Source organism: Mytilus edulis, chromosome 13 (assembly GCF_963676685.1).
Source record: "Mytilus edulis chromosome 13, xbMytEdul2.2, whole genome shotgun sequence".
Lineage (NCBI taxonomy): Eukaryota > Metazoa > Mollusca > Bivalvia > Mytilida > Mytilidae > Mytilus > Mytilus edulis.
The window spans coordinates 20,119,871-20,135,016 of record NC_092356.1 but is presented as its reverse complement, the minus strand read 5'-3'; the positions used below and the strand labels follow the sequence as shown (position 1 = coordinate 20,135,016).

Below are 15,146 nucleotides of genomic sequence, written 5' to 3'. Positions count from 1 at the left end.
TATTATATGAAATATATTAAAACTTTTTCCCTTTGATATCATTATATAATAGTAGATGGAGCATACACATTTCTCCTCTAAGAAAACTAAGCCTATTCAAAAATAAACCTACATAGTTTCATATTTCTGTTATTTAAACCACAGGAAAAAAAGAAATAATATGCACTCAATATAATACACAGATGCTAGTATAGGTGACAACAACAAATGGACTTCTAGGAGCTTCAATTTTACAATTCAACGAAAAATTGTGATTTACCAAAAATATATTTTGGAATGACATTAATCTTTCATTACGCAATCTTTTTAAAATGGAGCAAGAACTAATTGGGTGGTATTAAAACATTTTAATCTAAGAATAGAAAATATATACATAAGAATAACCTTTCTAATCTTATTGAATATCCCACAGAATTACCCTTCCCACAAGCCTCAGCTCTCTCGTCAGCTACTCTCTGTGCTACCTGAAAGAGAAAATAAACAAGAGTAAGTTGGAAGTAAAAATTGGTAACGGTATTCAAGCTAGTTTTCTGGGTTTTCTGATATTTTTTGGTAACTTGTAATATCTATATATTAATGCATGAACTACTACATCAGGAACTAATTACTTTTTCAGAGCAGATGAGTTCCTTCTCATTTTAAGCATTGGACATTGGTGGCCAAGGGGTCTAACTAGTCAAACTAATGTATCACTAGTCTTTCAACTTTGAGATTTATAAAGTCAAATATTGTACGAGAAATGTGAACTTGAAACCAGTCTTAATTGACTAGGATTGTCAGTTTTCTTACCGATGGTCATAGTTCTCTTCGGGCACTCCAGCTGCCTCCACAAGTAAAACCTGACCAACGAAATAGCACAATAGTGTTGTAAGTGGCTTTAAACACCTATATATCAATTGTGTTGCTAAATTATTAGTTTTCTTTCAGGTTTGACCCATTTTAGTAACCTTTAACTCTGAAACTTACCGACACAGCACTAATTCTTCTTGGTTGTGTACAAATAATGTGACATTTTGACCCCTGGCCTTTCTGAATACAGTCATCTAAAAGAAACTGTGGAACCTACAAAACACACAATTATATATAAACATCATGATTGCTATTATAATTCTGTAATTACATTATTGTGTTTAATTACAGTAGTAAAATAAGTGTGTCCTATATATTGTAATAAATGTATATTAATAAGTTTTGATACACCTTATCGCTATTTGGAAATCTGTTCAATTGACCCGAGAATCTGTCCCGCTTGAACTTTTGACATCATTCAGCAATCACTTTACTTTTTTGGCGTCAGATATTTTCTGTTATGATGTAAACAAGAATGTGTCCAAAGTACACGGATGCCCAACTCGCACTATCATTTTCCATGTTCAATGGACCGTGAAATTGGATAAAAAATATAATAAGGCATTAAAATTAGAAAGATAATATCATAGGGAACATGTGTACTAAGTTTCAAGTTGATTGGACTTCAACTTCATCAAAAACTACCTTGACCAAAAACTTTAACCTGAAACATGCACTTTCATTTTCTATGTTCAGTGGACCGTGAAATTGGGGTCAAAAGTTTAATTTGGCTTTAAAATTAGAAAGATCATATCATCAGGAACATGTGTACTAAGTTTCAAGTTGATTCGACTTCAACTTCATCAAAAACTACCTTGACCAAAAACTTTAACCTGAAGCGGGACAGACGGACGAACGAACGGACGGACAGATGGACGGACGGACAGACGGACGGACGGACAAAAGGACGCACAGACCAGAAAACATAATGCCCCTCTACTATCGTAGGTGGGGCATAAAAAATTACAGGAACTTTTGTGATGTCCAGTAATGGTGGACAAATAGCCATAATGACTAGTTGTGTTGCCAATTCATCTGAATTTTTAAGGACAAAATTACCTGTGTAGTTTTACCACATCCTGTTTCTCCACTGATCACAGTTACTTGACTAGAATACACCACAGACACAACCTCCTACAATAAAATATATGTCAACTGAAAATCTTTGTTGACAGAATTTAATTTTGTATCATATAATACCCTTTAACACTATTCTAATAGACACCTTACAATAGTATTCTATACCAAACAAAATTTCACTGTGCTTAAACGACTGTGGGTAACTTAAGTTACCCACAGCCCAAGATGGCGGACTCTAAACTCGTTGATATTTAATTCATGCAAAATGTACCTTTTGCGACGTTTTTCATGCAGAATGTAAATATTTATAGGATTATTGAATAAAGAAATGACTAACAATTACCATAAATTTGTTAATATAGAGTTCACTAAAGCGCAAGGTCAACTTTAAAAAATGCATAAGATGTCCGTAACTTTTTGATTGAAACTAAGCAGACTGTCCGTAACTTTATTTTTAGATGTGGGTAACTTTTGATTTAAAATTTTAAGAATTATAATTTCAACAATTAGAAGACAATTAACATCATATTTGTAACCTTCACGGCCGTTTATACTACTCATTCACCATCAAATGTGATTTTATTAACGCATCATACTTACACCACAAACTTTTATGTGGGGTTTGTGGTACTCCATCCTGGTTATGGTTTGAACTTTTATTTACTGATGTGCGTCTTATCGACGTTTTTCGCTTGTCAGACCAAGGCTTTTCCATACTCTTTAATGATTTGAGTTTAATTATATGTTTGCGGTTTACCTTCACCTCTGTTTCTTTCTATGTTTATTTTGCCACAATATCCCAGTGCGCAACGTCCCAGTGTGTTCAGATTGACACCCCTTTTATTTTACTGTCAATGCTGATGGGATTTGTTTTTTGTGGGGATGAGAGAAAAGTGTTTTTGGCTTTTTCAAAAAGACGGAAAAAGTTTGTGCACTTAAGTCTCGTATAGTCTATCCACTGCATGCCTGGGCAATTTGGGTTCCCCTCCAAAATCCCGGATTCACGCTACCCTTGTCGTTGCTGGCAGAAAATCAGTAAGTGTATACATGCTACATGTATGTGTAAAAACATACTTGTGTAGTCTACTTGTTCAAAAATAAAAAACAAACAATGATGTTTCAACAGTTTATCTGCTATGATCGGAAACAACCCTCCGAACTAGGCGATTCACTTACCCCGATTTTATACAAAATGAGATCGAGTTTTGCGGATTTATCGTGATTTTTTTCATATTTTTCCCAATTTTGTCTTCCATCGATACAATGAATTATATCATACTAGACATCTACTTCGTTTTGTGAATATGTATTCGATGCAATCTCTATCATCAGTTTAAACATTACATCCGCGTATGTCGATTCTTTGAAAGTTACGGACATCTCTATTGGTATGATGAAAAAAGTTACGGACAAGTTGTTTTGAAGTTACGGACAGCCTAAGTGTTTTTTAAAATCGTGCTGTGATCGTTTATTTTGTAGAATTTAATCACCTTTCCAGTTTAGGGGTTTCCCTGAACGATTAATACAACTTTTAAATTCAGTTGTTTAATTGATGCATTCATGGTATTGTTATTCTATAGAAGAAAAGTATCTAACCAATGTAAGGCGGCTCCATCTTGGGCTGTGGGTAACTTAAGTTACCCACAGCCGTTTAAGCACAGTGAAATTAAATGGTTTTTGAAAACATATTTTTAGGCTCCACTTTTTTATGGTTTATCTTATGGTTATTTTTATAATTTGCATTTCTTAAAATATTTAAGCAAACTAACAATTTAGTATTTCCTATGGTTTATTAGTCAGCTTCTAAACCCAAAATTCTCAAAACCATAACCTATAAATAAATCATATCTTTTTATATGAGCTAGTTCAATAATTTTGAAAATGTCACAGATTACCTGATAATTCAACAAACAATAGTTTCAAAAACTTACAAAACTCTACTGAATTTGATGGCAATTTTTATTTGACCCTACCATGCATAAATATTTAATTGGATATTTCTTTAAATGTTCAAGGAAGCTCTCTTAAATAACCAGCACCTATCAAATTTAAAAAGAAGTGCTTTCTGACCCCCCATAAAATGAATTCTAGAAAAGCCCTAATGTTATCTATAGCAGAAAACTATTTCAATAATTGAGCTGAAAAAAGTACTTTTAAATCAGAAATTTCTGTAAACATTATTATTGCATAGGATGGATTATAATGCTAATTTGAGGTTATGTTTAATACAAACAATAATAATGCTATCAAAATTTTTAATGCTAATTTCTATTTTTTGGAACCTAACATATCTTTTTCTCAAAAATAAACAAGAATGTGTCCTCAGTACACGAATGCCCCACTCGCACTATCATTTTCCATGTTCAGTGGACCGTGAAATTGGGGTAAAAACTCTTATTTGGCATTAAAATTAGAAAGATCATATCATAGGGAACATGTGTATAAAGTTTGAAGTCGATTGGACTTCAACTTCATCAAAAACTACCTTGACCAAAAACTTTAACCTGGAGCGGGACAGACGGACGGACGGACGGACGAACGAACGGACGCACAGACCAGAAAACATAATGCCCCTCTACTATCGTAGGTGGGGCATAAAAAACAGCGCAAATATTTCTAAATATATGATATACAAAACAATTTTTCAAGCTTAATGTTTTTGGCATTAATATCACACTACTCTTTAACCCTTTCGCCGATGAGTCCTGGTTTACCGGGATTCACGCTTCAGACAACTGACGATGAGTCCCGTTTTACCGGGATCGGAATACATCTTTTATGTTTCCCGCTCAAAACAGTGCAAACATGAGTTATCTTTCTTTGATGAATACCCGGATGAAAGTCAAAACATGGCGCTTCCGTTTGTTGAAAACCGTGTCAAAATCAGACGAAATTTACGGAATTTACGAGAATTTGAAATGAGGGAACAATTTTTTTGAAAGAATATGGAAGAATTGAAGTCAAACTAGTATACTTTTTTGACATAAAATGTCGTTTTATGTACAAAACACTTGGAATGGACATCGTTCAGTGTGAGGAATTTGTACAGCCTCATAAAAATTTTCAAAAGTTTGCCGTTTTGGGTTAAAAAATTACGATTTGGGGTCAAAGAGCAGAATTTTGAGAATTTCACCTAGATAATGCCGAAAATTTGAAAATTTGAATATTTTATGAGGAAAAAATTATCAAAACATGAATAAAACTGTTAACATGGTGTTAGTGAATGAAATAAATACACAAATAACTACAAACAAGTTTTTATTGACATTTATTATGAAGATCTCCCACTTGAGCAATAGTAGCCAGGGAAGCCATCGTCTCAGAGTAGCTTCTGTCTGGGCAGCAATCGGTGAAAGGGTTAATACAAATCTAACAGTAAATAAACTCATTATAGATACCAGGATCAGAATATTGTATTAACGCCAGACGCGCATTTTGTCTTAAAAAGACTCATCAGTGACGCTCGAATCAAAAAATGTTTAAAAGGCCAAATAGAGCACAAAGTTGAAGAGCATTGAGTACCAAAAATTCCTAAAAGTTTTGCCAAATACAGCTAAGGTTATCTATTCCTGAGGTAGAAAAGCCTTAGTTTTTCAAATATTCAAAGTTTTGTTAGCAGTTAATTTATAATTATGAACATATCAATGATAACTCAATTCAACACAAAAGTGCTGACTACTGGGCTGGTGATACCCTCGGGGAAATAAATCTCCACCAGCAGTGGCATCAACCCAGTGGTTGCAAATAAACTCATCATAGTTTATACTGACCTCCCTCATATTATAAGAAGGTAATTTCTTTCTGAATTCCATCATTCTTAAATACCGAGAGTTTTTACTCTTGTCGTTTAATTCTTTTATCATTTTCTGATCATCTAAAGATATTTCATCTTCTTCACTTGTGTCCATTTCTACAAAATGCAAAAAATAAAGAGTCTCAGTTAGTACATAGTGTTTGAAAATATTTGAAAATATTTAAGCAATTTACCTTTCAAATTAATTATATTTTATATTCATTAAAAACATATAGATATAGACATTTTTCCACTATTTAATTTCCAGTTCCATATGTGAGGCTCCATGTTGAAGGGTGTACTTTGACCTATAAATGTATACTTTTTACACATTGTGACTTGGATGGAGAGTTGTCTCATTGTCACTCATACCACATCTTCTTATATCTATATATATGACGCAACTGTTCAAGTCTTCAAATTTAGATTGAGTGCTGGCTTATGTGTTTAATCCTGCCACATTCTGTATGTGTATTTCCCAATTTAGAAGTCTAATTCAGTGGTTGTTTTTAATACTGTCTATCATATTTGTTTTTCATTTTGTGTTTTGTACATAAATCAGCACATTGGTTCTTTTATTTGAATTGTTTTTCATTTTGTCATAAATAAGGTATGGATTTTGTTAATTTTTGGTTGATAATTTTCTCATTTGACAATCATATTTTATCTTCTTTTTTTCATATTGTGTTGATGTTGAAACTGATTTTAAGAACATAAAAAAAAAGTATAATGTGAAAGATAATTTAATCTTTGTGATATTTAAATTATATGTAATGACTTAGGACTTTCCTTAACCCTATGTTAAAGTGCCGATTGAATGGAAGGAACATTTTTCATTTTTCTTTACAAGTTCACCTTACCCTTTATATGTTAACCTTACCCTCATCCCATTCCTCTAATATCAAATCCTGTTCTTGTTGTGTTAACTTAAACATCTGATCTAAGTCAGGAACCTCCGTCACTTCATCTGAAAGAAAACAAATGATATGCTTCACATCTAAGGATCTCACATTAATCTGCATTATAACTGTCCCAAAGTCAAGAATTGCTAAATATTAGGTAAATTCATTTTCAATATTGATCAATTGATTGAAGCATGTTTTGTCGAAAGCGAAGAAGCATTAAATTATCTAATTCTTATAGCTACAACCATGAAATTTAAAGATATATCAAGCTTTTCGTATGTTTTTCAATGTTTTCTATTAAAATTGTCAATGATAGCATGTGTAGTCATAGCTGATATATTTCATACAAAAATTGTTGTCAGCCAATCATGTTACAGATTTTAATGAAACATACATGCAACTATTGTGAAACATACCTTCCTGAGTTAAATAAAGTTTATCTGATACTTTTCCTATTGTCAATATTACCTTCCTGAGTTACATCATCTGTTTTATCACTGTATGATGAAGAGGTAGCTTCATTTCTGTGTCTGTCGGGTCTCTTACTGTTACATATATAAAACATTTAAACTTTTAAGAATATATGTGAAATCCATGCAAATGATGAAGATCAAAGTAATTATAGTTCAACGTAGATCTTTTACAATGAGAAAAACCCACACTGTACAGTCAGATTTTTAAAAGTTTCTACCAAAAAAAAAAAATTTCATGACTGACCTACATGATTTTACACTAGTCATTTTTGGGCTCTTTAGAGCTTGCTGTTCAGTGTGAGCTAAGGCTTCATGCTGAATGCCATACTGAGGCCTATAATTGTCAACTTTTTATACATTGTGGCTTGGATTAAGAGGTGTCTCATTGACATTTAAACCACATCTTTTATTCATAATCAAGCAAATGAAAGGAAAACAAATTAAAAATACAATATATATAAAAAAAAATAGGAAAAAAGTACAACATTTTTATTAATATAATACTAATTGAAACAAGTGAAACTGCAAGCTACTGTTCACTGTTGATACCCCTGCCGCAAGGGGATAATTATGTAAGTGTTTGTTAAACAGGAAGTTGTTGAGTGATGAATCTGAAAACACATCACACGGTAAAGCTGACTTGTATAAACACTGAAACCAAATTTCGGAAACCCTTGTATTGTAGTTCCTGAGAAAAATGTGACGAAAATCTTCAACTTTGCTATCAGGTGTAATATGATAAAGTGTTTGGTTAACAGGAAGTTGTTGAGTGATGAATCTGAAAACGCATCACACAGTATAGCTGATATATATAAACTCTGAAACCAAATTTCAGAAATCCTGGTACTGTAGTTCCTGAGAAAAATGTGACGAAATTTTTCAACTTGGCTATCAGGTGTAAAATGATGCAAGTGTTTGGTTAACAGGAAGTTGTTAAGTGATGAATCTGAAAATGTAACACACAGTATAGCTGACTTGTATAAACCCGAAACCAAATTTCAGAAACCCTTGTATTGTAGTTCCTAAGAAAAATGGGACAAAAAATTTTCAACTTGGCTATCAGGTGTAAAATAATACAAGTGTTCAGTAAACAGGAAGTTGTTGAGTGATGAATCTGAAAACGCATCACACAGTATAGCTGACAAATATAAACCCTGAAACCAAATTTCAGAAATCCTTGTATTGTAGTTCTGGAGAAAAATGTGACGAAAAATAATCATGGGATAGATGGATGGACAGACAGAGGTAAAACAAACAGTAAACCCCCCTTTTTTCAAAGTGGGGGTATAATTAAAGTACAAGCACATTAATATGGCAATAACTCATCATCTAACCAGTGAATTTCCTACCTTCCCATATCAATTCTAATGGAAAATTTTACAACAATTAAATGAAATAGTCAAACTCAACATTAAAAAATAATGTGATATTACTCCTCAGTTTTATATGAACATTACCTGCCACTGAAGGAGGCTCCTGAAGAAAGTTTATCATCACTTTCCAAATTCTCGATATCAGCTAACATTTTCTGTATGTGATCTTCTTTACCCTGCATTGACACTTCTGGTCTCTGTAAAACAAAAAAATCTGCATACATGTAAGGAACTATTTGACTCAAAAGTATAGAGTCCGGAACCTGTTGTACAGCGATTGTCAGTTGTTGATGTGGTTCATAAATGTTTTTCTTTTCTTTTAATTTTTATTGATTATTAGATGGTTTTTCTGTTTGCATGATTTTAGACTGGTCAATTTTGGGGCCCTTTACAGTTTGCTGGTCAGTGTCAATCGGTTTTTAAGGATGTACTTTGACCGATATAAAAGTTTACTTTTTCCAAAATGTGACTTGGATGGAGAGTTCACATCTTCTTATATCTGTAAGGGAGTTATAAATAGCTTATATTTAATGATTAATTTACATGCTTTTATAGATGCTTTGAAATGTACTTGGATAAGAAGACTTTTTAAAAACGATTGTAAATGGCGAAATATATTTTTGTCATATATATGTTGATAAAGATAGATTCTTTAGTTGTGGTAATAGCTATGTAAAGCAACTAAAGCAAAGTATTAAGAATAAATTTTGGAAAGATGTACTGGGTGCTTGCATTGGCAAATGGTAATTGAAAAAGAAATGAATGTGCACGACTGGGAATATTTTCTTTCCAGTCCAATTCGGATGAATAACCTATTCCAAATTGACAACAAACCAGTGTTTTTCAAAGACTGGCATAGTAAGGGTATTCTACATGTAAATGATATTGTTGGGGAGAATGGTACCTTTCTAAATTTTTATCAATTTCAGAAGTATTTTCAGATGGATATAGACATCATGAAATATAATAGCATAATTTCTATGCTAACTATAAGACTTCCAAAAAAATTAATAGGGGAGATTATAAATTAGTATCTCCTTTCATACCATCAGTAATAAAGACCATTCTCAAAAGCAAAAAGGGATCTAAAGATATGTATTTGGTGCTAAACAAAAACAACACTGTTCCTACAGGAGTAAAAAGATGGGAAGCAATTTTAGTTTTAGAAAATCAAAACTGGAAAAAGATTTTTCAACTACCATTTGCTATTACAAAAAATACTAAGCTACAATGGCTTCAGTATAGAATTAATCAGGGTTTCCGCTGGCGGTCGCCATTTTCGCAATTTGCGAAAAAATAATAAATGTGGCGATTCAATTAATCATAAAATTCTGGCAACAAATACGTTTTTAAACAAAATCATTGAAAATTGGGATAGTGCAAAACCCATACTGTACTTTTTGTAAGACTGAACTTGAATCAATTGAACATATACTGTGGGACTGTAATTATGTACAACAATTTATTGAGCAAACTGAAATGTGGTTTCTCCAGAATGGTATTAGTATACCATTTACACATGATATTTTTTTGTTTGGAAATTTATCACGAATGTACAAAGGTGACCCTCAAAACAATATTTTTCTCTGGATTAAACAATATATATATAATACACGATATTTTAAAGGAGAATTAAGTTTAACAGCATTGATTGAAAAAATAAAGCATCATTATATTTTGGAGAAGAAGATATCAATTAAAAATAAATGTTTTGACAAGTTTAACCAAGCTTGGTGCATTTACCAAAAGGCTTTACAGGATAATTTAGTGGATTAGCAACTACAAAATTAGCAGACATCAAACTAAATTATTTGTATCTTTTTTTCTTTTTTTTTTTTTTTTTCTTTTTCTTAATCATCTTTTAATTTTTTTTATTTATTAATTCTCTATACTTTTTTTTGTATGTCCTTTTTAATAAGACACAATTATAAAATCCCAACAAAATGTTGTTTTCCAGTTCTATACATTTTCTGATAGATTGTATTATATTACATTCATATATGAACTAACTGTTTGATAAATGTACTGTCATGACTGTTGTATATTATATATGTTGGATAAAAAAAAATAAATAGCTTATATCTATGTACAGATCTTGTGTCCAAACTTCACTACCAAGTATATGACAACACTTTGTTCTACTTTTTTTTCTGATATATTTACGTCCACCAATGAAATTTCTGCCTCAAAATTTTGTGAATAACTACTGCAATACTCATGTTTCTCCAAAAGATCTTCAAAACAGAAAGAAGAAAAAAACGTTTTCATATCCTTGTAAAAAAATTAAATACTATGAATGTGAAATCAACATGTATCTGTTACAAAACTATAAGCAGGTTGTGTAAAATCTATATATATAATTAACCTTACTTGTTCAATTTCTTCCCTTTGCTTTTTTTCTTTTCCTTGTCTGGCATAAAATAATCCAATTTCTTTTCCTCTCAGTCCTGGTGGCCTGCCACCACGACCTCTACCTCGACCTCTAAAATCTCTTCTATCATGATTTCCGTCATCATACTGTCTGTGACCTTGTCTTCCATCATCATACTGCCTGTGACCTTGTCTTTCATCATCATATTGCCTTTGACCTTGTCTTCTTTGGCGATGACCTCGCCAGTTGTTATGTCCACCTTCTTCTTCATCTAAAATATATAAATCATCAATATTAGAGGGGGTAGGAGAGGTCCTGATCCCGAAATCCCGGGTTTAAGGTAGATTCATGGTATACCGCCATCTTGGATTGTACAATCACAGTACAAAATCGGTCTAGTTATTTGCCCAAATCAGCGAATTTGGAAACAGATTTGCAATTTTATGGTTAGACTGTTTATTTATATAAAGAAAACTTGTTAATTCATTATTATTCATAATATTTTAACAAATATCAACCTTTTGTGGTTTTTAAAATCATTCTTTTCAAATGAGCCATTTAAGGGGAGATTCCTCTTTTAGTACAAAATTTATACTGGGCTAATAGGGAAATTTTTTATTTTACTTGTGGCAAGAAAACAAGTTTGGTGACACCATGTTTTCTTTTTATTTTCTTAAAACATATTATAAAACCTATCTTCTCAAAATTTATTTCAAAATTCTATCTGATAGAATTTTTTTTATGCACTCTTATTTGTTTTTTTGTGAACAAACTAACCAAATTTAGGCAATTTTCAACGACTCGTAGCTTGAAAAATAGCACGGTGACCCGTACTTTTTATTATATTTCTGAAAAAGCATAGTAAAATCTTCATTTTGGCAAATTATAAGAAAATTCTGTCTCAAAAAACATTTACTTATGATCTACCTTCAAAACACAAAATCCCAAGGTCCCGAATTTAAATAAATTTAAATCCAGATTTCCCAAGATTCGAAAAAAGAATTCCCCAGATCCGAAAGGGTCAATCCCGAAATCCCAAGCTTAAAAACAAGTCTGAAGTCCCGATAAAGGTCCTATCCTCCCTCATATTAGGAATGACAACTTTTGTTTGAACAATCTCTGAAGGTCACACTGCAGGACACAACAAATTTGATTGTCATTTGTTTATGTGTTACATATATTTGTTTTTCGTTCATTTTTTTACATAAATAAGGCCGTTAGTTTTTTTCATTTGAATTATTTTACATTGTCATGTCGGGGCCTGTTATAGCTGACTATGTGGTATGGGCTTTGCTCAGTGTTGAAGGCTGTATAGTGACCTATAGTTGTTAATTTCTTTGTTAGTGATCATTGTTTTGTCTCTTGTGGAGAGTTGTCTCATTGGCAAACATACCACATCTTCTTTTTTTATATTTATAATTTGATCATAAGAAAGTCATAAATTGATCCTTAGAAGGTCATACCTTGATCGTGATTACCGGGTCTGTCCCTTATGTATCCTCTTCTTCCCCCACCTCTACCTCTATAATTCATTCCTGAAAAAGAATTAGACATACATCATGTATAATGTGTTTATTTAAGTAGCCAACACATTAGGCAACAAAGGTTACCACATTTTTTTAAAAATAATTTAACATGTTTACCTTTTATATATATATATAAGCCAGGGGCGGATCCAGGATTTTGGAAAGGGGGGAATAGTATGGAAACTTTGCCCAGCGTATGTACGTAGCGAGGTGAAGTTTTTTTGGACCTTTCTTTGGTTGAAAAACATAAAATAAAATAAGTGTAAATGATGCACTTTTGTTTATGGTTCCTGATGTGGGGCATATATATTTTATAGTTAAATTGTAAGTGTTTGACATTTTGATAGCGTATTCTCCCCATTAAATGTTGATCATAAAATGATTGGATGGATCCAAAGCAATATATTTGACGTGGGACTTGTAAGTAAAAAATGGACATGGAAAATTCTTGTCTGTTGTATTTTTAGTTAGCGTAACCTCACAGATTTCTTGTTGTAAATAAGATATATGCTGGGCTATTATATGAAATTTACAATACGACCGACACGTGCACGAGTTAAGAAAGACAAACAACAATTTTTATCCAAATGTATGGTTGAAATGTTTCACCCAACAGTGGAAGTGACAGGTTCCAAACCAACCAAAAGCTAGGAATTAGTCTGAAATGGCAACGAATTTATGAATGACGATCGACAAATGGAGTCATAAAGGCCACACCTAGCAGGTTGCAGGCAGGCCTTGAAAAAAGTATTTAATATATCAGTTTGGCGAAACAGACATTCCGGTCAGATATGGGATGTACATGTAACCCCCGGGCCCCAAATAAATTACGCTCGTTTTTTATTTATCCTGTTCATTTAATGCTAAATAATGTTTTGGGAATTTTTTGTTTTCTTTAAAAGTAAAATTTATCAGTTGGTAGTAAAAGTGAATATACTGTGTATATTGTATAAAACAATGATTTAAGTTGATTCAACTACTATTCTGGACAAAGAAAGATAACTCCAATTGAAAATTTCTTGCTATTGCACAATATTGTGCAATTAAATATTTCTTGCTATTGCGCAATTCTGTGCAATTGAAAATACTTGCTTTTGTACAATACTGTGCAATTGAAGATTTCTTGCTATTGCGCAATACTGTGCAATGGAAAATTTTTTGCTATTGCACATTACTGTGCAATTGAAGATTACTTGTTATAGCTGAATACTGCATGTGCAATGGAAAATTTCTTGCTATTGCACAATACTTAATAGAATAATTTTGGATCCTGATTTGGACCAACTTGAAAACTGGGCCCATAATCAAAAATCTAAGTACATGTTTAGATTCAACATATCTGACATGAAAGAAGCCCAAGAATTCAATTTTTGTTAAAATCAAACTTAATTCAATTTTGGACCCTTTGGACTTTAAAGTAGACCAATTTGAAAACGGGACCAAAAATTAAGAATCTACATACACATTTAGATTTGGCATATCAAAGAACCCCAATTATTCATTTTTTGATGAAATCAAACAAACTTTAATTTTGGACCCCGATTTGGACCAACTTGAAAACTGGGCCAATAATCAAACAATCTAAGTACATTTTTAAATTCAGCATATCAAAGAACCCCAAGTAATCAATTTTTGTTAAAATCAAACTAAGTTTAATTTTGGACCCTTTGGACCTTAATGTAGACCAATTTGAAAACGGGACCAAAAATTAAGAATCTACATACACAGTTAGATTCGGCATATCAAAGAACCCCAAGCATACAATTGTTGATGAAATCAAACAAAGTTTAATTTTGGACCCTTTGGGCCCCTTATTCCTAAACTGTCGGGACCAAAACTCCCAAAATCAATCCCAACCTTCCTTTTATGGTTATAAACCAATTCATTGATTTCTATTTACTTATACTAAAGTTATGGTGCGAAAACCAAGAAAAATGCTTATTTGGGCCCCTCTTTGGCCCCTAATTCCTAAACTGTTCGGACCTCAACTCCCAAAATGAATCCCAATCTTCCTTTTGTGGTTATAGACCTTGTGTTTAAATTTCATTGATTTCTATTAACTTATACTAAAGTTATTGTGGGAAAACCAAGAATAATGCTTATTTGGGTCCTTTTTTGGCCCCTTATTCCTAAACTGTTGGAACCAAAACTTCCTAAATCAATCCCAACCTTCCTTTTGTGGTCATAAATCTTGTGTCAAAACTTCATAGATTTCTATTCACTTAATTAAACTAAAGTTATAGTGCGAAAACCGAGATAATGCTTATTTGGGCCCTTTTTGGCCCCTAATTCCTAAACTGTTGGGACCAAAACTCCCAAAATCAATCCCAACCTTCCTTTTGTGGTCATAAACCTTGTGTTAAACTTTCATAGATTTCTATTCACTTTTACTAAAGTTAGAGTGCGAAAACTAAAAGTATTCGGACGAAGACGCCAACATGATACCTGAATATACGACCACCAAATTTTCAATTTTTGCGGTCGTATATAAGATTATTGCTTTCAATCCAGATACGGCCAGCATTTTTGTTTCAGCAAAAATCATGCTCAGAACTTTTTATTTCAAATATCTCAGACCATTGCACTCTGACTGCCTCCTCAAACCAAATGGTCTATACCTTAAACTTTACATCTATCTAGAGCTTACTGACTTTGGAACATTATTCAGCTATTTTATTAATAGGCTCGGGTGTGCATTAAACATGCTTTCGTATGTAAATAATATTGCTGTATACTTTTTTTTCCTGTCAGAGAGTGACATATATTTCTGTATATA

General features: G+C 32.4%; 1 protein-coding gene across 1 annotated transcript in view; it reads right to left on the bottom strand.

The window, feature by feature from the left end:
* Positions 1–15,146, bottom strand: part of LOC139500995 (ATP-dependent DNA/RNA helicase DHX36-like) — a 36,102-nt gene that overhangs the window by 19,967 nt on the left and 989 nt on the right. The window contains exons 2-10 of the mRNA XM_071289934.1: positions 12,308–12,379; positions 10,844–11,115; positions 8,558–8,670; positions 7,096–7,172; positions 6,603–6,689; positions 5,700–5,839; positions 1,909–1,983; positions 967–1,062; positions 385–464 (exon numbers count right to left, since the gene is read on the bottom strand). Of these exons, the coding sequence (XP_071146035.1) occupies positions 385–464; positions 967–1,062; positions 1,909–1,983; positions 5,700–5,839; positions 6,603–6,689; positions 7,096–7,172; positions 8,558–8,670; positions 10,844–11,115; positions 12,308–12,379 (1,012 nt within the window). The remainder of the gene's footprint in view (positions 1–384; positions 465–966; positions 1,063–1,908; positions 1,984–5,699; positions 5,840–6,602; positions 6,690–7,095; positions 7,173–8,557; positions 8,671–10,843; positions 11,116–12,307; positions 12,380–15,146) is intronic.